We start from the raw sequence: 21,158 nt of genomic DNA on the forward strand, positions 1-21,158 counted from the left end.
GTAGGAAAGGGGGTTTACCTTCGTCAACACATTATTGTTTTTGCTGCAACTTGTGGTATTTAAGGGATCGGAGATAAATTCGAGATATCCTGATAAAGCAAAGTAATCCCCAGATTCATGATTTAATTTATTGAATGCGACAAAGAACGAGCAAATCAAAACTTATAGGTGAAAGGGACACCACATAATCATGGATAGTTTCTTCAAGACCCAAAATTATTTAGGTCTGAAACTGGTGATGAACAATGGTTCTAAACATGTACCCCAAATATCCGATGAACGAAAGCTCAATAACTTAATCAATAAGGATGGAGGTACACTAATAAATGATCCAGAGATAACACTGGGAAATTACTCGAAAGAGAATGATCATGAAACTGGGTTCGATACCATAGTAAGTGATAACAAGCTCTCAGGCACCGAATCGAACATAGATGATTCAAAGAGAGTCTGTTTGCAGTCTACTGACTACGAGAATACCGAGTCAAATGACGAGCAAACGAACGCAGAAAAGCACCCATTGATAAAGAAGAAGTCTGGAGAAGTAGTGAAGCCATCCTTAAAAGAGATATCTACAATGGATAGGCATATGCAAAAGCAGAGGTCTAAGTCCTTACCATCTACTCCGACTTACAAACAAGTCCATTTTGGAAACGATAACGGCGTCCGTTACTTCAAGAAGAAAGACAAACCAACCACGATCAGTGCATCAGGATCCCCTACTAACGAAGACCCGGAATACTTTTTTAATATTTCAGATTCTGATACGGAGGATCAATCAAATGGGCAAGAAGAGGATCACGAACCATCAGATGAAAATATTAAAGCACCACCTTTTGAATTATCTTTTAGCCCCAAGTACCTAAGATCAAATAAGCTCTTATTCGACTGGAAGCTCGACTTTTTGAATATACCAGAAGTTGCATTGGAAGATAAGGTGGGAGTCTCGTCGCCAGTCTTCTTAGAAAAGCTATTTCTTTCATTAGATAAACTGGATCTAATAGGGATAATTGCTGTCAAAAACCTTGCATACGAGAAGTTAGTCCACGTTAGATATACCATTGATAACTGGCTCACGTTTATAGAGATTCCAGCTTCATATTCACCCGACACAACAACTTATTTGAAAAATAATAACTATGATCGGTTCGACTTCAGGATACGGTTGGACACTTTGTTTAATGGATTTGGAATGCAGTCCACTCAATATCAGGATAAACCATACTCTATTCTGAAGGTCTACCAATTTTGCGTGAGATATAAGGTTAATAATGAGGAATTTTGGGGCAACAATAATAGGGAGAATTACACAATTAGATTGACCAAAAGCTCAAGGAATTATATTAATCCTAAAATCCAGGCACATGATAGGAAACCGAAGTATTCAAGTTCTTTTCGAAGAAGAAGGTCAGTGGACACAGAATCTGAGACCGATAGTGATGCTTTACAGCTCCATGATAAATCACTGAGTGAGGCTGATGAACCTGTTTCACAAAAGACCAAAAAAGAGCAATCGCTGGCTGGCGAAGAAACAAAACCCAAATACTCTGCACCTCGTATTAGTATCTTAAATGACCTACCAGCTAGCTTTAACTTACCTCAGAACAGGAAGAAGAACCCAAGCGAGGAAGAAGACTCCAGATTTAGTAAATCATATCAAGAACTTTTGGATAAATGTTGCTTTTCTTCTTCAATGCCACCGAATGATTATAAGGATGATTTGGCTCTACTTTAAAGTGAGATAACTTTTACGAATTAACTAAATATGTCTTCTAAAGTGATTTACATTAGCATCGAAAATTATTTGCAGGAGAAGTGATGAAGATAAGGATGTGTAAATATATTTTGACGACCCTATGTATAATATACAATAATTCATTACTAAACTACAATGTTTTTTGTGCAATAATCAATTCTGATATTCTCAGCCCACCAAACCTGACCTTAATCAAAGCGGAATAACTTTACCGCTCCATTTTCCAACCCAGCCGCAAATTTAGCATCACTGAGTGCTACGCAATTAACTGGAGCACTATTGCTGAACGTGTATAAACATTTTCCATCTTGCAAATCCCACACTTTAATAAGTTTATCCTTTGCGCCGCTAATAATTCTGAAAGTGTCAGCACTTATTGATGAAACACCTTCTATGTGACCAAATTGAGTACGTACACACTTACCAGATTGCACTTCCCAAATCTTTATAGTGTTGTCCAATGACGAAGTTAGCAAGTGAGTTGGCATATTTGGATTGTCTGGCAACGGTGTCTTATTGATATCACCTGATTCATTTGCAGTAGCAGAAGCAGCGGTAGCAGAAGCAGCAGAAGCAGAAGTTCCCAATGTTTCGGTCTCACCTAGTTCATCTTCAATTAATTTATCATGATAAGTGAAGGGAATCACGTATTCGACTTGACGAATATGACCATTGTTCTCCACACCCCCAAATACTCTTAAACATTGATTGTTTTCCAAATCCCACATTCTTGCAAAAGAATCGTCAGAAGCACTGAAAACAGTATTTGAAGCGGGATGTATTTTCACACAATTCACAAAACCAGAATGACCTCTCAAAGTGAAGCAAGTCCTTGAATCAACATGCCATACTTTAATAGTTTGATCAGCTGAGCCGGATACAATAGTTTTATTAGAAAAATCAACTGACAAGACAGCATCATCATGTCCTCTGTAAGTCGATATACACTGTCCGGTATGATAATTCCAAACTTTGATAGTTGAATCTAAACCACCAGTAATCAATTTTTGGGAATCAAAAACAAGCGTTTTGACACCCCCTGTATGGCCCGTTAAAGTCCTCAAGCATTCTCCAGTATCCACCTTCCATAATTTAACAGTTCTATCACTTGAACCAGTCATTAAATATCTTCTATTAAATTTCAAACAAGTAACACCACCAGTGTGACCTGTCAATGTTTGAGTGCTATAGATACCTTTCCTCCAGTTTTTCTCCAAGGTATACCTCTCCGAATAAATCGATTTCCATGGCCTCTTCGTCAATTGCTTTTGAACCTTCAATCTTTCTTCTTGATTAAGTTTTATTTTTTTCAACTCAGATTCAACTTCAGAAGAGTCTTTTGCATCGAGGGCCCCTTCAAGCCTCCTCTTCAAAGGCTTAATTTCCTCACTTGGAAATTCTCTTGCTCTTTTCATAAGCATCAATGGAAGCCCCCAGCCACAATTTGGACATTTACGATCTATATGCTGCTCACACATGTGATGCCAAACCCTATTGTCGTCTGCTAAAGTTTTCCACTTTCTTGACACTTGAGCTGCATTACACAACGACCTGCAATCCAAATAACATAATATCTTTAAAGAAACTTCCATGGGAAGCGTAGCAATAAAATCAATTCGAATCAGATTACTAACTTCCTGGCTTATAAAAGAAAGCTGAGGAAAGCAACATTGTGTTAATAATCCCTGCAAAACGAGATTCCTGTGTTGTACCGGTACAGCACTGAAACCTGACCAGACTCGAGATATTGCATCCTGCGTCTTTGCAGGAAGTTTATCCAACAGCTCCTGAATACTCTTCATTTTAATCTCGTCAGGTAATTTGTTACACGTTACATCTGGATTATGTCTATAACAGTAGCGATGGAAGTTATCTTTGGGAATCTGTTCCAGGTCATCTATAGTTTTCATGGTGAAGGGTGTACTAGAACTAGCGTCGTCCGATGCTGTTTCATTACCGTCGAGACCAGATGATGAATCATGACTCACTACCTCATGCTTTTTCACCAGATTATTGCTTTTGATGCCTTCTACTACAGCTGTGCCCTTTTCTTCTATTCTTTCAACTTTATGTCTAGAAGCATCGCTTGATGCCAATAACACGCTACTGGACTCCTCATACGAGTTGTCGTCTTTAGCTTCACACACATGTTTCAAGTCCATCTTGTCTATTAATCTCCTCTCTGTCAACTCCAAACTTCTCTCCTGGTGTTGTTTTAAAGCGCGCCGTGGTGCTATCTTGATAATATATATATAGTGCAGAAGGATCCACAGTTTTTTTATAAAACCGCAATGGTTGTGTCACAAAAGTGAAGTTTCGTAATGAGAATCCACGGCGAAGGTCATTTACGCGAAACACCACACGAGCCACTCAAAGTTACGAGAGGTGGAAATCACGGGAGTGACAAATTAAGAATACTAAACGTGCAAGTTAGAGATAAAGTGGGTTCATCTGACACTGGAAGTGTGAACTAAAACTGACACATAAAAATTATTGTGACCTTTTAGCCGACATGTCTGTCGCCGATGGAAGAAGCCGCTAGATATGAAGTACAAAAAGAGAGGTTTCAGAAGCCTCAATTGTTGCAACTTTTGCAACTACATCTGTCTGGACCCTGTAGCAAGTGTGTACTTGTTTGACGGGAGATTTACGCAAATCCAACGACTATAAGTAATGACTGGCATAAGTAAGCAACTTCTTTAAACACAACATGTGACTTCAGTACTGTAAAAATGGTGGTGTAACAGTCAAAATTTAGTCATTACTTAATATCTCGTTCGGACGTTAATTAGTACCAGAAGGTTCTTTGAAAGACTGGGCAAATTTGTGACACAAAAACAGCAATGAGCATGGTACATAGAAAAAAAAGGAAGTCATCGGAAGGACTCATGGCTACATTTAAATAAGTCACTATATTCCACTAATCCTAGAGTGGATAGTTATGAAAAGACAGGAAATATATATGTCACTGCAAGACGAAAAAAAACCAAAGACAACATCTGCTCCTCAGCAAGATATATTCACCAGTGTTGGGGATCAAGCTGCATCAGTAGATAGAGAGGCTACTGTTGGCGATGAAGCTTCAAATGCCGAGACGTCTAATGATGCAGAGCAAGGAAACGAGGGCCTCAGGAAGACAGGTGCTGAAGATTCTGAAGGGCATCCTGTTCAAGAAATAGATAGTTTGTGCATGAATTGTCACAAGACAGGCAAGACAACGTTACTTTTGACCAAAATTCCATTTTTTAGAGAGGTTATTATAATGTCTTTTGAATGTCCGTTTTGTCATTTCAAGAACTCTGAAATCCAACCCGCTGCAGAAATAGCAGAAAAAGGATCAAGATACACCTTGAAAATCGAAGACAAGAAGGATTTTGGTCGCCAAGTTGTCAAATCCGAAACAGCTACTTGCAGATTTTCTGAGTTGGATATTGAGATTCCACCGAAGAGGGGACAGTTAACGAACGTTGAAGGGTTGCTCAGCGAGATGATAGATGACTTAGAAGCTGACCAACCCGCGAGAAAGGAGCACCAGCCAGAAATTTATGGCAAGATAAATGAGGTTGTCGAAAAGATCCGGTCTTATCTCAATGCGGATCCTAATACATTACCTTTAACATTTTCAATAGATGATCCGGCTGGAAATTCCTGGATTGAATACATTCCTGGTGAACCGAGTCATAAATGGTCAATGTACGAATATAATAGAACCGCTGAGCAAAATGTCTTTTTGGGTCTCATTTCAGCTGATGATGTTCAAAAACAACATGAGATTGAAATTGAGAACAAGAAAAAAGCGACAAGTGAAAATATATCTTCATCATTGAAGAAGTCACAAGACAGAGACACTGATATTAAGTCGACTGGCTTTACTTCTGATTCAACTGATATTGAAAACTTTGAAAATGAGATTCAAACATTCCATGCCACCTGTTCAAATTGTTTCAAGCCGTGTGAGACTCATATGAAGACAATCAATATACCTCATTTTAAAGATGTAATTTTAATGTCCACAGTTTGTGAACATTGTGGCTATAAATCCAACGAGGTGAAAACAGGTGGTGAGATTCCTCCTCATGGAAGAAGAATTACGCTTAAAGTAACGGATCCCGAGGATTTAGCTCGTGATCTTTTGAAAAGTGAGACCTGTGGTTTGGTTATACCAGAATTGGATTTGGACCTTACACCAGGTACCTTAGGAGGCAGATTTACTACTATAGAGGGGCTCTTGTCACAGGTTTATGAAGAACTATATGGTAGAGTATTTACTGAAACATCAGATTCCATGGATGATGCCACACGTACTCGATGGACCTCTTTTTTCGCCAGATTGCAGGATGCAATTGATGGGAAGATTGGCTTTACTATTGTCATGGAAGATCCGTTGGCATCTTCTTATATCCAAAATGTCTATGCCCCAGATAATGATCCAAATATGATCGTTGAGGATTACGAGCGAACTGATGAACAAAATGAGAGCTTAGGGCTCAATGACATGAAAACTGACTAAGTTATCACCTGTATATTAAAACCTTTATATAAATAAACATGATGCTAATAAATTTCTTATTTCATGTGCAAAGTCTTTTGTTGCCTTGGTGCTTTAGTAGCCTCCATAATCCTATTTCAGACAAATTCTATATTTTTCTGTACTTCTTTTTTCTTTTCCCCTTTCATATATTTTTACTTCTTCCGATCTAAACCTTTTTCGCTTCTAATCTCCTTAAAGGCATCACCCCATGAAGAGTTTTCTAACGTTTCACCCACCGATGTTAAATCAATTAAGGTATGGTTCTCTTCACCATGGCCAGAATTTCCTGACTCAAATGAGTCTGCAAAAGGAGAGACGTCGAAATCATCAACGGGCGATTGTGCTTTTAAGGAAGGCAGTCGATTGGGTACTTGTACGAACAATTTAGGCAAGTTAAGTTTCCTTTCGCTCAAAGCTGCCTTCTCTTTCGCATTATAGATCTGTACTGGTGATTTCGGTTCGTAAACATTTCTCGTGTCCTTCTGCTCCTCAAAGTCATCATCATCTTGATATGTTGTCATGAAAGTATGATCTTCGTTGGCTATGTCCTTATCTCTCTCATCAGTCACATGAATTAAAGGTGTACTTACTTCCAAATCCTTATTTGTCAAGTAACTATTTCTCCTCAACTCTTTCCCAAAGTCGATATTAGGATCCCGAATACCGTGTAGTTGGTCCTTTTTATACTTCCAACGACAAGCATAAGCCGCAATTGTTTCGTAAACTCTTTTAGTATGAATCCTCTTTTCCACCTTTTGGAGTAGCAATCGTCTTTCTAAGAAATCTATGAGATTCAAACATTGGCCAGCTTCAAAGGCAGTATACAATGGAAGTTGCAATAAAATTCTTGTAAAAGAAATTCCTGGATCATTGTTGAGTTCCATATTCAATAGAGCTTCCTCTAAGAACCTTTCATAGAGATATCTCCTTTGTCTAATTTTTGGGATGTCCATCGCTTCCAATGTTTCGTCGATCTCAGAATAATTTATTGTAATATCATATGGATCACTAGGATTATTACGAATAAACCATCTATTGCATAATCTAGGAATCTCCAAAACTCCAGAATATAAATGAAATGAGAAGGAACCATTTAGGGAGTGTAAAAGTTTCGGCAATTCGAATGGTTTGATGAAACCAGTTCCTTCGGGATCGAACTTCTGCCAAGTTCTCTTAAATTTTCTAATTTCTTTTCTTTCCATGAGATGCCCATAAGATGAAGTTTGATTGATGTAACTGAAGCTCTCCAAAATTAGTGAAATAAACATATTCAAGAAAATGTACATTGAAATGATGTTCCACGCAATGAACAAGATATATGCATATTGCTTATTACCACAATCGTTATTATCCAAGCTACTTCCTGTGGAGCAGTAAGGTTCTTCGATGGCAAAATCATTCATTATATAATTCCATCCTTCTCCAAAACTGCATCTAAAAAGAAGAATCATAGCTTTTGGAACTGATCTCAAATTGATATTTCCAGAACTATTAGGTCCAATTCTCGTCATACCAAATATTTGGTTCATAGCTATAGCGAAAACTAAAAACATGACTCCCCAAGTGAAAGACAAAGACAACAAAGAAGGAACACTTGCTGATGCAAAGCGAAGTAATTGACTTAATCTGTTACTTCTTGGTATGATGAATGCCAATGCACCTACCAAAAACAATTTATTAATATTAATAAAAGGACTGTAATCATTAACAAAAAATGCGATTATCGTGGTTATCAATGCTCCAACTGAAACAAAAAAATTGAAGAGATTCCACTTGTATCTGATAAAAGTGTGAAGCCCTTGCCCAATTAATAGCATACACGCATTAGTTGTGAAAAATACCGTCGATAACACAAAAATGATAACTCTGAAAGTATACAATCCATTATAAGAAGGAAAGCATTCCAACAATAATGCTAAGACGTGCATTAGTAAAACAAACGATAACCCTTGCCCCCAGTATGGATTTTTTTCCACTGTCATCATGTAACAAAATTTTCTAAATGGACCAAACTGAGACTCGTCTCTCCTTGAAGAAGGTTTGACCTGAACCAAGTACTTCCTCACTTGATACCATGATATTTGATCTTTGGTCATGTATGCCCTGCCTGTCGTTTGTGAGTAATTGCTTATAATGACAGAAACAAATAATGTCAAAATAAAGACAATACTAGTGAAATTAAATAATATTACGAAAAATCCATTAAATGGAGATGCAAATTGCAGAGGCGGAGTTCCTACTCCAGTGCTTGCCATTACGTCTAATAAAAGGTCGACCCAACCTTCTAGGGAAACAATCTCGAATAAGGTAGAAAATGCAGTAGCAAATCTATTGAATTCCAATGGAGGATTGGTATAAACATTAGGACTCATAATTTCCCAATTGAAAACTTCATTTTCATATTCATTAAAGCATTCCTTCATTGTCGACGACCCATCAAGGCAATATCCCAACCGGCCATTAAATATATTTAGGCCCCATATTGAAAATGGGTACAACAAACATAATGAAATAAGCGCAGCATTTATAATTTTCCAAAACCCAGATATAATAGTGTTATGAAAGTTATTTTTGGCTGTCTCACTAATGGTCAAAAGACGCAAGGCTCTCAAGGCTTTCAATCCTCTAACGATTCTGGACAAATCTCCATCATTTTTTAGAAATGCAATGAAATCTATCCATAAGGATATCAAGACACATAAATCAATTAAATTCCATGAAGATCTCATGTATGCATTGGGGGTAAATATTAAACCATCGGCAATAATCTTGATCAAAAATTCAATAGTAAATAAGATATTGAAACCCGTCTGGACGTAAAATGTCCAGTTTACCTTACCATGAAATGATTCAATCTTTTTTTGATACAAGGGGGTAAAGTAACATGCAGTTATGACCAAGCCAATAGTTGCCAAAAACATAACAACGTTGAACGATTCTGAAACTGTATGATTTGCATCAACTCCATTGATTCTTTCCCCATAACTCGGCTTTACTAATCTTTGGCAAAATCTTCTTAACCTATGCCGAGGCCCCATCACATAGAACACATCATTGAACCTAGGGTTATCCTTCAAAAACTTGTTTTGTTTTGAAATCAAAGACTTTCTTTCAGTTATTATTGATTTGGCAAAAGAAGCGGGATTGAAATTATTCAATTCATGTACGTTTTTATTACGTCTCATGTAAAATGGGTTTGTGAAAATATTACCCACTCTCCAAAAGTATATCTGAAGTCGCCTCTTCCAACCTGATTGTGGTAGACTCCTTAGTTCTTCCGTATCATGTGTTTCATTTCCGTCTTCATTTTCAATGTCATTTTCTAAAAAATCGTTAACAGCTGTTCCGCTCAACAATAAGTTAACGACAGCCTTTTCTAGCTCGTCGGCCAAACCACGCTTTCTGAAAACCTTGTTTTTCAATTTTGAAAGGAGTCCAACTTCATTCTGCAAGCTATGAAGTCTCTCAGTCATATTGTCAATGAACTGTAGTAGCTGTTGTTTTCGCTTTCCCTCTTCCGAAACTTCCAATGTATGAGCAATGACAGCAATGAAAATATTCAAAAGAACCATATTAGATATGATGAACCATGCAATTAAAAAAATTGCACCAAAGACCCTTTCTGATGTTGAGTGAGAGTATTCTTGCAAGCTATACAATATGTCAGTCCAATTCTCGGTCGAGGTTATGACATAAAGGGCCACGAACGAATTAGGTAACGTATGCATAGGAAAATCGATATCATCGATATCATCTTTTGGAACAACTCCTTCAAAATATCGATTTAGTAAGATACTGCTCAAATAGGTCAATATGAAGAAAAACAACGCAATATCAATAATTGCTCTTATATTTTTCATAATTTTCAACCAAAGATTTCTCGTGAATCTTTGAGACAAGACAACTCTATAAAAGCGCAGAAGTTGAAAGACCGTTAGCCAGTAGTAGCCATGACCAAGCCTCCTCTTTACCAGTGGAATAATTATAACAGACGTAGTAACAGCCAAAAACAAGTCGAAGTTATTTCTTTTCGAATAGAAAAAAAGTCTCCAATTCGGGAAATGAAGTAAAAGCCTCAAAATAATCTCTACCAAGAGTACCAATGTTATAGCAGCCTCAAGTTTATACAAGAGGTCGCCTCTGTGTTTCGACATGTCATACTTTCTAAAACATTGTATGAATAAATCAAAAAATATAACAACAACAAATATCGCTTCAAATTTATAATATAACCTCAAGCCAAAATTATGCTTTTTGAAAAAGTTTACACTTTCTGTATGCGTAGTTATTTCTCGTTTATGTTTAAAGATAGCCCAGATACCTTTTCTCTTACCATGCCTCTCTTTTTCTGCGGCAGCTTCTAACCTTGTGACATTAAAAGAAGCAACAATAACAGCAATAAAGACATTGATGAGCCACACGGTCAATATGAAAATTGTAAACATAAAGAATAAACATGCGGCCAAATTATCAGTATCCATAGTGTCATACATGATATCAGTAAATGTGTTTGCACTCATAATCACGAAAACCATTTCAAGGGATTGAAAAATATTGTCAAAATTGACTGTCCCTCCATATGGATTGTCGCCGCTAATGCATTTAGAATATTTTGGACAGCGAAAACCTTTGATGACACCTGCCAGCTCTCCATTTCTTTGAATAAATGGCATAGCACTACCATTTAAGTCCAAGTAAGAGCCACAGAATTGATCCTCATTTCTGAATGTATCACTCGAGTCATTTGGGTTTTGCCAGACACAATTTCTCGTTAATGACGATTTAAAAGATTGCACTCCTATAATGCCAAAAAATAACCAAAAACAACAAATGAAAATGGCAACGTCGAAGAGCTGGGGTAATGCGATTTTGCAAGCCGTTAATATTGTTGTTGTACCGGTGGTAAGATTACATAAACGAAGAATTCTCAAGCAACTTAAAGTTCTGAATAAATTTATGTGGTTTCGGACATCGTAGCGTTCTATGGACAATAGCAACGAAATCCAAAATGTGACCATAGACAAAAAATCAATTCTGTGCCAACTGTTTCTTAAATATGCTCTTCTCAATTGTAATTGATCGATCTTGGGGATATCTGGCTTCAATAATGTATTTTTGTGTCTAAGCAATTGTGACTTATGTATAGGCTCATTCGCTAAGTTCAAGTTATCTTTACCTTTTGGTCTATTTGTGCTTTTCAGAGTTTTTTGTGTCAAGTTATACTTTTTTCCTAGATCTAAAGACAGGTTCACAGCGTCTTCCCCAAAAGGCTTATAAATCTTTGGTTTTTCATTCGAGTTATCATCCAAATCTATTTCTTTAACATCTAATTCTTCGGAAGAATTCCAGTTTCCTTCTTCATTACTGTCTGTCTGGCTATCCTTAATATTGTGATAGTTGGATCTCTTTTGCTCAGGTTTTAAGAACGACAGCAAGCTAAAACAATCGATGAACTTCCAAATATACCTTAAATTGAAGCCGCGTTTTCCAATCTCGCTTTCTGGATAGGGAAGGCCCAATTCTTCATACATCGCATGATCATCTATGAAACCATAGGCAATGATTCTAACGAAAATCTCAATTGTATAGGCTACGTTAATGACAATTAGAATATAGTCCGTCCATACATAACCATAAGACACGTAACCCTTCAAAGAAAGTGGATTCCACTGTCTATAAGATAAAAGTAAAACTTGTGAAACCAATAAGAATAACAATAACATGTTTGTGGCCCTATTTGATGCTATTCTGTGACATATTCTCCTGGTTTTAGACTGGGGTGAAAATAATTTCAAAGATTTTCCAAAAAGATAAAGCGAATCAGAGGGGGTGTATGATGCGGACTTAGTAAAAGATTGGGCAATAAATTCATGAATATTATCTGGCTCCATTGAAAATTCCACGGAACCTTTCTTATTAGTGTTCTCATCATCTTTATTCATGTATAAGCCCAAACCATCAGAAATTGGAGCTGGCGTCGACCTACCTTGGACCGTCTCTGCATCATTTATGACTACTTCTGGTAGATCTCCTTTGTAATCCAGGGGCCTCTCTTCATGATTATTGTAGGTTGGATCCGCAAATGGTGATGCAGCAACACTCAGAGGCGTGACTAGAGATGTTCTCTCGTGAGCTTGTTCATCAGAAATAGCGGACATCTGATCTTTCAGTAATACGTCTGGGTGAGGTGTACCGGCACCAGAACCTGCAATCCTATCAGAAACTCTTGCAATGACTTCTGAGAATTTTGAAGGAGATGCATGACCTTCGTTCTTACTCCATTGATCACTTGAGTTCGAAGAGAAATGCCCGGCTTCTAAATAGTCATTGGGTTCACGAGCAGGTGACAGAGGTCCCGTATGCATAGAATAGTTTGCGAAGTAAGATCGATTTGAATCATCAAATGGAGACACGGGTCTCAGCGAGCCCCTTCGCCTTCCAAAAACTCCAAGATTTTCCATTGGTATATTATCTGTGTAATTTTCATTTGTATGTGAAGCTCCTAGGTCGTCAGAATTTCTATCACTTCTATCGCTTCCTGTACTTTTGGCACTTCTGATACTCCTCTCGGATATATCCACAAGATTAGTATCCAGTTTATTATCAGGAAGAGGAAGCCAATTTGCATCTTTACCAGACGTCCCCAAGGCATAATTTAATCCTTCAGTAAGTGCATTGATATCGTTTTCTCCGGTATCATCTGTTAGCAATGACCTCGCTCCAGGACTCAGTGGCTGATCTGTTTCAGAATGTACATCGAGGTATTTTCCAGAATACCTCAGATCACGTCTGGAATAATGATCCATTCCTTCTGACTCTCCATCATCTTGTGCCGAGTATTCTTGCCTATTCCTATGTGACATCCTAGAGCGCAAAGGAGACCCGCTCTCGCTATCTCTATCAGAATTTGAGTCTGTTGGAAAAAGATGCAGCATATCTGGTAACCCTTGTACTCAAAGAGACCTGATTTCTTACTTTATCAATCTTAAAACGATGTGCTTCAGATAATGTGCAATCAAAAAAAAGACTGAGCAAATTTATGAAAGTTACACAACTTCAGTAACAGTTGCTCAGTCCTGTTACCTTATTTAATGCTGGTTATGGGAATTTTATCGAAAACCTTGTCTAGTACACTCAATACTCCTTGTATTACGTGTTCCATCGCATAGCACTATAAGGCAACTTTTAGGAGCGTATTACATAATCCCTCTTACTTTCGAGGAAAAAAAATTATGAAGATACATACGCTAGACATTAACATTAATAGACACAAAGCACAATGGTCTCTGCATTTTTAAGGAGGGTTCCTGGAAAAGAGAGGATAAATGAGCTTAAGAAGTTAAGCTCTTCTATATTTGGTCATAGCTGGAATCCAGAAAATATAAGAAATGGTTTAAAGATTTTAAGAGCACCCTTACTAGGTCCAAAAGTCGTGAAATATTATGGTGAAAATGACTCCATGCCTACATTCAAAGATTTCAAAGAGTGGTTTCCTGAATTGAAATTAACGGATCCTAAGGAAACATACAGATTGAAAATGGTGTCGGATAGAAAGAAGAGAAACAAAGGTGCACCTAAGAAGAAATCGAAGCTGGGTTAGAAAGACCTGAAAGAAGTCATTCGGAATTTTATATTTGTATATAGCATATTGATCAAACTAATAAATCATTAGACCATTACTTACTTTTCAATCTTTTTCGTAGTTTGAAAGTGTCTGTAAATTCATCAAGTCCACTTGAGTCGACCAAGCTTATTCTTTTATCATCAAACCGATTTCTTTTTAGCCTGCTAGGTTCCATGCTGCCAGACTCTCGTCGAGGTGCTCCAATAGAGAGCCTCGTCTTATCATGTAATCCTTTTGGTTTTGAATTCGTAATATTAACCACTTCCCACTTTCCGATGTAAGATTTGCTATCTGAAAGATGCTTTTCTACCGCTATGGAATCATCGTCAGACACAATGTAACTGTTACTTATTGGACTAGAACTTTCGTATACTCTTTCTAAAGAACGGTGTTTAAAATCATAAATGGCAAGGTGGTCGTCGCAAGTCATCAATAATTTGGTCGAGTTTTCACCATAGAACCTGACTGATTTAAGCTTTGAATTAAACTCAACGGATAGCTCAAAATGAAATCCTACATTATTTTGATCATCAGCTCCTAAGCTGTAGGCTAAGATGCAATCAGACAATTTGAGGCACACTAAAGATTTAAATACAATCATATCCTCGATATCATGCTTTCTTCTGTAGGTTTTATGGGCAACACGCCTGTATTTCACCATTTTACCTTCTCTAGATTCTTTCCAAGTATCTGTTATATCAGAAAATTTCGTAATGAAGCGTTTCAAGATTTTGAAAGTGATTCCAGAAATTAATACAAGTTCCATCTCTTCAAATTCACCAGCACTAGCAATCAATATGTAGTCGCAGTCTCGGACGGTAATCCATTTATTAACGTACTTGAGAGCCCCTATTTCAATTATCCTATTACTTTCATCTCTATTGTCATATATGCCTTCGTTAAACCAGTCTATACTCACTATTGGATTTCCCTTGGGAATGAGCTGCTGTCTCGATAAATTCTGGAATACCCCGAGCGAATTATAGATTTTCATAGTGAAACCAAAGAGGTTCTCTTGGTCATTGAAAAAACTGATCCATTTTCCAGAATTGGACCATTTCAAATTAAATTTAGACGCTCGTGGCAATTCAAATTCAAATAGCAAAGTACTACTCGAACCCTCATTATAAAAATGATAGAGTATGGGAGTCGAGGAATGGATAGGTTGTGCAGCAATAGACCATATCCTACTATGTGCCTTAGGTCGAAATATGACTTCATTCATTGCTGGTTTCAAAAGTTGTAGAATAATGGATGTGCAATCCACAGAAAATAGCTTCATTTCAAGATAGCCTTTTGTAAACACAACAAACTGCTTGGAGTTGATGTATGCTCCACTTTCTTCTGATTCAGAAGTGGGGCGAATCCATTGGAAATTTTCGATTCCTTCTACCCTAGTCTGCTGCACCACAATAGGATCTGTATATTCAAACCTGATATCTAATATGACAAGCAAAGAATAATTATTTATTACTAAGCCCAACTTCGAGCTGATTTGATTTTCAAGTATTTCTTCCCATTTGACTTGCGAAATGACCAATGAGTCAAGTTTTTTCCTCATATTTGAAACTTCAAATAGATACTTTCTTACTATGTTATATAAATCGTAGGATCGATAAAGTTTCATAGACGCCAAATCATAAATTTCTAGCCTAGTGTTATCCTTGGATATAATGGATACATAGTTCCTACATTCAGATATAGTACTATGGTTAGCAATGAGACTACTCATCACTAAAATTTGAAGCTGTCTTCCTATCGTAACAGGAACTGTCTACTTATATTTATGAGTTACACAAAAATCATAGTCGCCAAAACTATAAATCAAAACAACAGATTACATGTATATACGAAGTCACAAAATATAAACAAACAACATACAGGATAAATAAGACATACTAAAGGCTCAAGCAGACCACATTTGATCTCAAGTGAACCTACGTAAGCAGTATGGGTCCAAAGAAGAAGCTTGGACTAGGCAAAGAGGCTACAAGGGGTAAAAGCAAATCTAAGGGGCCAAATGAGCAAAGTTGGTCCCAGGGCACAGGCCTGTCGTATACATCATCACAGATGGCTAGATATAAAGGACAAAACGGAAATGGTACAGAATCCCATAGTCAGCCAAACCAAATCTTCTTATCAAGAAAAAATAAGTTAAATGATTATTTAACGTCGAACGATCCTACTCAGAATGCATCAACATCTAAGAAAACGAAGCAGACATCGAGGAAGAACAGTGGATCTTTCGAAGAGGATGACGGTTTCATTTATAAAAGAAGTCAATCTACAGAAGGTCACTTCGAATCTGACAGGAAAAGGAAAGCCGTAAGTACTCCAATTACCCAACTAGAACAAGAAATCAGCAATATATCGAAGGATGATGATGAGGTTGAGTTAGATGACTTGCGAATTGAAAAAGAGAGTAGTGCCTCAATAGCGAGAAATGCATTTCATACCTTAAGACCATCTCCTAAGAGAAGCTTGAAGACTTCGACGAGATCGAATGCAATCAATGATTCGAGTCTTCAATTATCTTCACCAATTGGACGCCGCTCCGTGTATGAAGATCAAGGATTTTCTTCTGACGAATATGTAGAGCAAGTTTCACATCATAAAATTTCATTAACCGACCAACCAACTGCAAACCCTAAATCCTCAAAGGTATCTAAAGGAAAGAAAACCACTAAACCAACAAAAAGAAGAACGTCTTACTATAATAGAGGTAAACGAGTTCTGTCAATTGGTAACGGTTTTCAGGGAGAGATACATGATGATGTCCCTGTAAGTGATTATTACAAAAGGTTGGATAATTCTCTTCCTGAACCTGATAAAATGAGGCAATTATTAATATGGTGTTTCAAGAAAAAATTAAGTCGAGAAGAAAAACTGACGAAGCTACAGACATCAAGCTCAGAGGAGCAAACAGTCGTAAACATCGCAAAGGTGATAAAAGAAGAAATAATAAAGGCATTGATGGAAAAGGAGATATCAACAAGCTGGTATTCCAGCTCTGACTCACAGAGTAATAACGACATATTAACAAGTAAGGAGATTACAGTGCCAAATCCTCAAAACATAACAAATTTAGAAAATATAGGCATATACCGACTGCGTCTCAGTAATTTGATCAAGGAAAAGGAGGAGTGGCAAGGCGCATTCAAACAGGCTGTATCTCCCATAGAAAGACTTTCAATTAACTCCATGGGAGAAGATGAGCTGACCTTATCATCATATCTCGTAGAGAAAGCAAAGAATGGTCGTATAGACTTCTCATCAACTGTCATCAACAATTCTTTAATAAAAAAGATTGATGAAAATTGTGAGACCGCTTCTAAACAAGCGTCGCAACTTGAATCATCAATCGACAATTTACATGCTACATCTTATCAGTTGAAACAGCTATCCGATTTAGTGGCATCAATTCAGGACAAGGATCTCAATGCAAAGGCTTCTGCTCTCTTGAAGGAGTACGTTACCAAAAACAGCTTCGAGAACTACAAGCGATTGCACGAATCGGACACGAAAATGTCATCATCTACTTGGCCCTATCCTAAAAAGTCTGTCAGCACAATAGATCTACTCAAAGGAATAACGAGGCTTGATGCGCTGATGTAACGGCTCAACTGATTCAAGAATGTTCCGATTATAACATTGTTTCTCCTATGTATTATTATATTCATTTTTTCAAATAGAAGCATTGGTTAGTAACCCTAACTATCTGGATCGGGGTCCCCATAATTTCATCCGATGTTTATGTAATAGAACATATAACCAACATTTTCGCTTGAATAGATATACGTTCGGCTTTGTAGTCCCCCCACAATCTATTGTTGCCAAGATTGTTCAGGATCCTTTTCGATCGGGTAAGAAACGGAAGATCTTTTTCTGACGATTAAAGAATTCTATTGTTAACTTCGAATTCGGATCCATTTGTGGTTGTTCGAATCACAATCTCCACTTTTGAGCAAACTTGAGATGGCATCGGATGAGTATAAATATGGAGTCTCGAGGTCAAAGTAGTTGGTACTATATCGGAGAAGGGGATACACTTACCAATACTTTGTCAAAAAAAAAAGAATTTGTTGCAAAAGTAATGATTTTAGTGAACACTTTGTTATTCTTTTTCTTCCACGCATACTATAGGTTGCATTCTAATGCATTCCCCTTGTCGATGGAGGATATGGAATCCAATAATGAATTAACCTCACGTTCTGCTATTGAAATGGAAAGGACCAAGTTATTTGAGCTCATCAACAGCCCATCCAATAAGCTATTGTTTTACCAGTTGCAATATTCAGAAGATGCCTTTTATGATATTGAATCGAATATTGTGGGAACAGCTCATTTCTCCAAGTATAACCAGTACCAGAGACAGCCCTACGTGGCTAATGGCTATTTTGGGAGCAGAATTCCAAATCTTGGACAGGGCTTTACTTATGACCAAAATGAAAACCACACTTCAGAAGACTTGAGGAACGGCTGGCCATTGTTCAACAAGAGATACTCCGGTGCTTTTATAAGCGGATTTTATGATATTCAAGCAAAAGTTAATCAAACTAATTTTCCTGAATTGTATGCTAATGGATATGAAAGTATCATTTCTGCAATACCTCAATGGACGACTTTAGAGATATCTACTATTAAGAATGGTACCGAATATACTCTTGATCCTTCTCTTGTCTCTGAAAAGCAAGGAACGATTACCAATTATGTTCAAAGACTTTCATTGGAGGATGGCATTGTTACTACAGAATATACATGGTTGGATTTATTGCATATAAAAGTCAGTGTATTGGCACATCGATCTGAACTTAATTTAGGAATTGTTGATCTAAAAATCAGCAATATAGATAGCGATCCTATTAACATTAAAGTTGAAGATAAACTTGATTTCTCATCTTCGCAAAGGTGCCAGTTGGTGGATGCGAATTTTGATCAAGATGGCATCTATATGGTTTTCCAACCACACGAGGTTCCTTATGTAAATGGGGTGATCTACTCAAGGTTACTTCGCTCTGACGTTATTAAGAGTAAGGTTTCGGAGGCTGCATCGCAATATTCAACCTTTCAACTTGACGCTTTCAAGTCTACTCGGGTTACGAAATATGTAGGAATCTCAACTTCCGATTTGAACCCAGAAGAGTTGTCCACTGCAGATAAAGTTCTTCAGCACTCTAAAAATGCTACATATTCTTCGTTGAATACTGATGAATTGGAGAATGCTCATAAGTCTGCATGGCATGAATTACTTGGGTCATCGGTCAGTATCAATTTTGCTCACGACGATCTAATGACGCTAGCCTCAAGGGCCTCATTATATCATTTGGCGGCCAATTCGAGAGCTTATGCAGATGGCGTTACCGCTGCTCTTCCTGTTGGAGGATTGAGCTCGGACAGTTATGGCGGCATGGTATTTTGGGATACAGATCTCTGGATGCATAATGGAATGCTTCCTTTTTTCCCGTCACATACCAGAAGCATTGTTAACTACCGTCTATTTACACACGAGCAAGCAAAAAAGAACGTTCCTGAGGGTAGCGATGGCGCAGTTTACCCTTGGACATCTGGAAGGTTTGGCAATTGTACATCGACTGGCCCTTGTATTGATTATGAGTATCACATTAACAGTGCTGTTGCCCTGGCAGCCTTGAATTTGTTTTTGAGTGGCTCTACAGACGAGGACTTTTTGTTTGAGACAGTTTATCCTTTGGTGAATGATGCTGCTACTTTTCTTTCTGATTACGTGGTAAAATATAATTCAAGTGTGAATAAATATGTCACTCACAATTTGACAGACCCGGACGAGTATGCCAATCACGTCGACAACGGAGCATACACTAATGGAGCTATTAGTTTATTGATGAGGTGGGCCACAGACATATCAGAGCACCTCAATATAACAGTAGATGATAAAATTAACGATATTGTTGGAAATATGTACTTGCCCACTTCAGGAAATACTGATAATATTACCTTAGAGTATTCTGGAATGAACTCTTCGGTAGGTATTAAACAGGCCGATACAATTATGTTGACTTATCCTCTCGAAAATGAGCTCATCAGTGATGAGCAAGCTTACAAGAATATGCAATTTTATGCGATGAAGCAAGTAAGCTATGGACCTGCAATGACCTTTCCCATTTTTTCGATTGTTTCTTCAAAGGTATCCGAAGTAGGTTGTTCCTCTCATTCATATTTGCGAAAAGCGGTTCAGCCTTACCTTAGAGCACCATTTGCTCAATTTTCGGAGCAAAACAATGATAACTTTTTGGAGAATGGCGGAACGCATCCAGCGTTTCCTTTCATGACAGCTCATGGTGGGTTCTTACAGGCAGTTGTTAATGGACTCACCGGTCTTAAATTTGACTTTGAATTGGAAAGAGGTCAAATTGTTCGTTATTTAGAGCTAGATCCTGTTTCATTAGGTACATTTGAAAATGATTTGAAAATTGATGGAATAAAGTATTTCAATCAATCCATTTCTTTATCAGTCAATAGTACCTCACTCATAGTTGAAAACTTAGGACCAATTAATAGTTTCGCTCCTGACGAAATTAAGATAATAATAAATGAGAGAAATCCTAAAAATGGAAAGTATACATTGAAACATGGTGAGAAGCTTGTCGTACCCTTATATACGCCAGAAAAGAGCATATCATGCTCTATCTCAGAATGTGATGCTGCCACATTTTTGAATATTACCGGTGGCGTGACAGGTGAACAAGCCAGTCTGATGAACGATGGTGATAACTCTACGTACTGGCAGGCGCAATTTTATAATTCTACCGCAAAAGTCTTGGTGGACTTGAAGAGGGATACTAATATCACAGGAGGTTATATTAATTGGAACGATAAGCCGCCGCAGTCATGGTCACTATCCAAATTGGATGCTACTAGCGGTGTGAAAAGCACCTACGATTTTTTAAGTAAGGTTAACTTTGGTAATGATGTGTTCAAGTATTTCCAAGATAGAAAAAACGACACAATCTTGAATCAGGACGACGTGTTTACGAGCATAGTAAATGAAAACGTTCAGATATCTGCTCCATATGATGAAAAAGATTCTTCTGAGGTTGAACTTCCCGACAATTTAAATGCAACTTACTTTAATATTGAACAGGGCTCAGTAGGAAGATTTTTCTTGATACAAATGGACGGTGTACACGATGAAGATTCTTCCGGGGATGGAGAAGGTGCAAAGATCGCAGAGATTGCTTTCTACTAGAGGATTGGAGTTTATCTTAAGA

At 37.6% G+C, this 21,158-nt stretch overlaps 8 protein-coding genes across 8 annotated transcripts; 5 read left to right on the forward strand and 3 right to left on the reverse strand.

Moving 5' to 3' along the window:
- Positions 1–190: 190 nt before the first annotated feature.
- Positions 191–1,735, forward strand: PRCAT00005568001 (uncharacterized protein; the record flags this gene model as incomplete). The annotated part of the gene is made up of 1 exon (XM_062955650.1): positions 191–1,735. One exon carries the CDS (start codon positions 191–193, stop codon positions 1,733–1,735), a length of 1,545 nt encoding a protein of 514 aa, XP_062812232.1.
- A 209-nt stretch (positions 1,736–1,944) lies between these two features.
- PRCAT00005569001 (ubiquitin-binding SDF ubiquitin ligase complex subunit) lies at positions 1,945–3,918 on the reverse strand (the record flags this gene model as incomplete). Its single annotated transcript, XM_062955651.1, has 1 exon — positions 1,945–3,918. One exon carries the CDS (start codon positions 3,916–3,918, stop codon positions 1,945–1,947), a length of 1,974 nt encoding a protein of 657 aa, XP_062812233.1.
- A 779-nt stretch (positions 3,919–4,697) lies between these two features.
- On the forward strand, positions 4,698–6,266 carry ZPR1 (zinc finger-containing protein; the record flags this gene model as incomplete). Its single annotated transcript, XM_062955652.1, has 1 exon — positions 4,698–6,266. The coding sequence occupies one exon, from the start codon at positions 4,698–4,700 to the stop codon at positions 6,264–6,266; it is 1,569 nt and encodes a 522-aa protein (XP_062812234.1).
- A 173-nt stretch (positions 6,267–6,439) lies between these two features.
- Positions 6,440–13,222, reverse strand: CCH1 (Cch1p; the record flags this gene model as incomplete). Its single annotated transcript, XM_062955653.1, has 1 exon — positions 6,440–13,222. The coding sequence occupies one exon, from the start codon at positions 13,220–13,222 to the stop codon at positions 6,440–6,442; it is 6,783 nt and encodes a 2,260-aa protein (XP_062812235.1).
- Positions 13,223–13,566: 344 nt separating this feature from the next.
- On the forward strand, positions 13,567–13,887 carry PRCAT00005572001 (mitochondrial 37S ribosomal protein mS33; the record flags this gene model as incomplete). The annotated part of the gene is made up of 1 exon (XM_062955655.1): positions 13,567–13,887. One exon carries the CDS (start codon positions 13,567–13,569, stop codon positions 13,885–13,887), a length of 321 nt encoding a protein of 106 aa, XP_062812236.1.
- A 76-nt stretch (positions 13,888–13,963) lies between these two features.
- PRCAT00005573001 (uncharacterized protein) lies at positions 13,964–15,643 on the reverse strand (the record flags this gene model as incomplete). The annotated part of the gene is made up of 1 exon (XM_062955656.1): positions 13,964–15,643. One exon carries the CDS (start codon positions 15,641–15,643, stop codon positions 13,964–13,966), a length of 1,680 nt encoding a protein of 559 aa, XP_062812237.1.
- A 218-nt stretch (positions 15,644–15,861) lies between these two features.
- On the forward strand, positions 15,862–17,526 carry PRCAT00005574001 (uncharacterized protein; the record flags this gene model as incomplete). Its single annotated transcript, XM_062955657.1, has 1 exon — positions 15,862–17,526. The coding sequence occupies one exon, from the start codon at positions 15,862–15,864 to the stop codon at positions 17,524–17,526; it is 1,665 nt and encodes a 554-aa protein (XP_062812238.1).
- Positions 17,527–17,896: 370 nt separating this feature from the next.
- On the forward strand, positions 17,897–21,136 carry ATC1 (alpha,alpha-trehalase; the record flags this gene model as incomplete). The annotated part of the gene is made up of 1 exon (XM_062955658.1): positions 17,897–21,136. The coding sequence occupies one exon, from the start codon at positions 17,897–17,899 to the stop codon at positions 21,134–21,136; it is 3,240 nt and encodes a 1,079-aa protein (XP_062812239.1).
- Between the last annotated feature and the right edge of the window lie 22 nt (positions 21,137–21,158).

Source organism: Priceomyces carsonii (assembly GCF_900007245.1).
Source record: "Priceomyces carsonii strain CBS4050 genome assembly, scaffold: Debaryomyces_carsonii_scaffold_6, whole genome shotgun sequence".
In the NCBI taxonomy this organism is placed as follows: domain Eukaryota; kingdom Fungi; phylum Ascomycota; class Pichiomycetes; order Serinales; family Debaryomycetaceae; genus Priceomyces; species Priceomyces carsonii.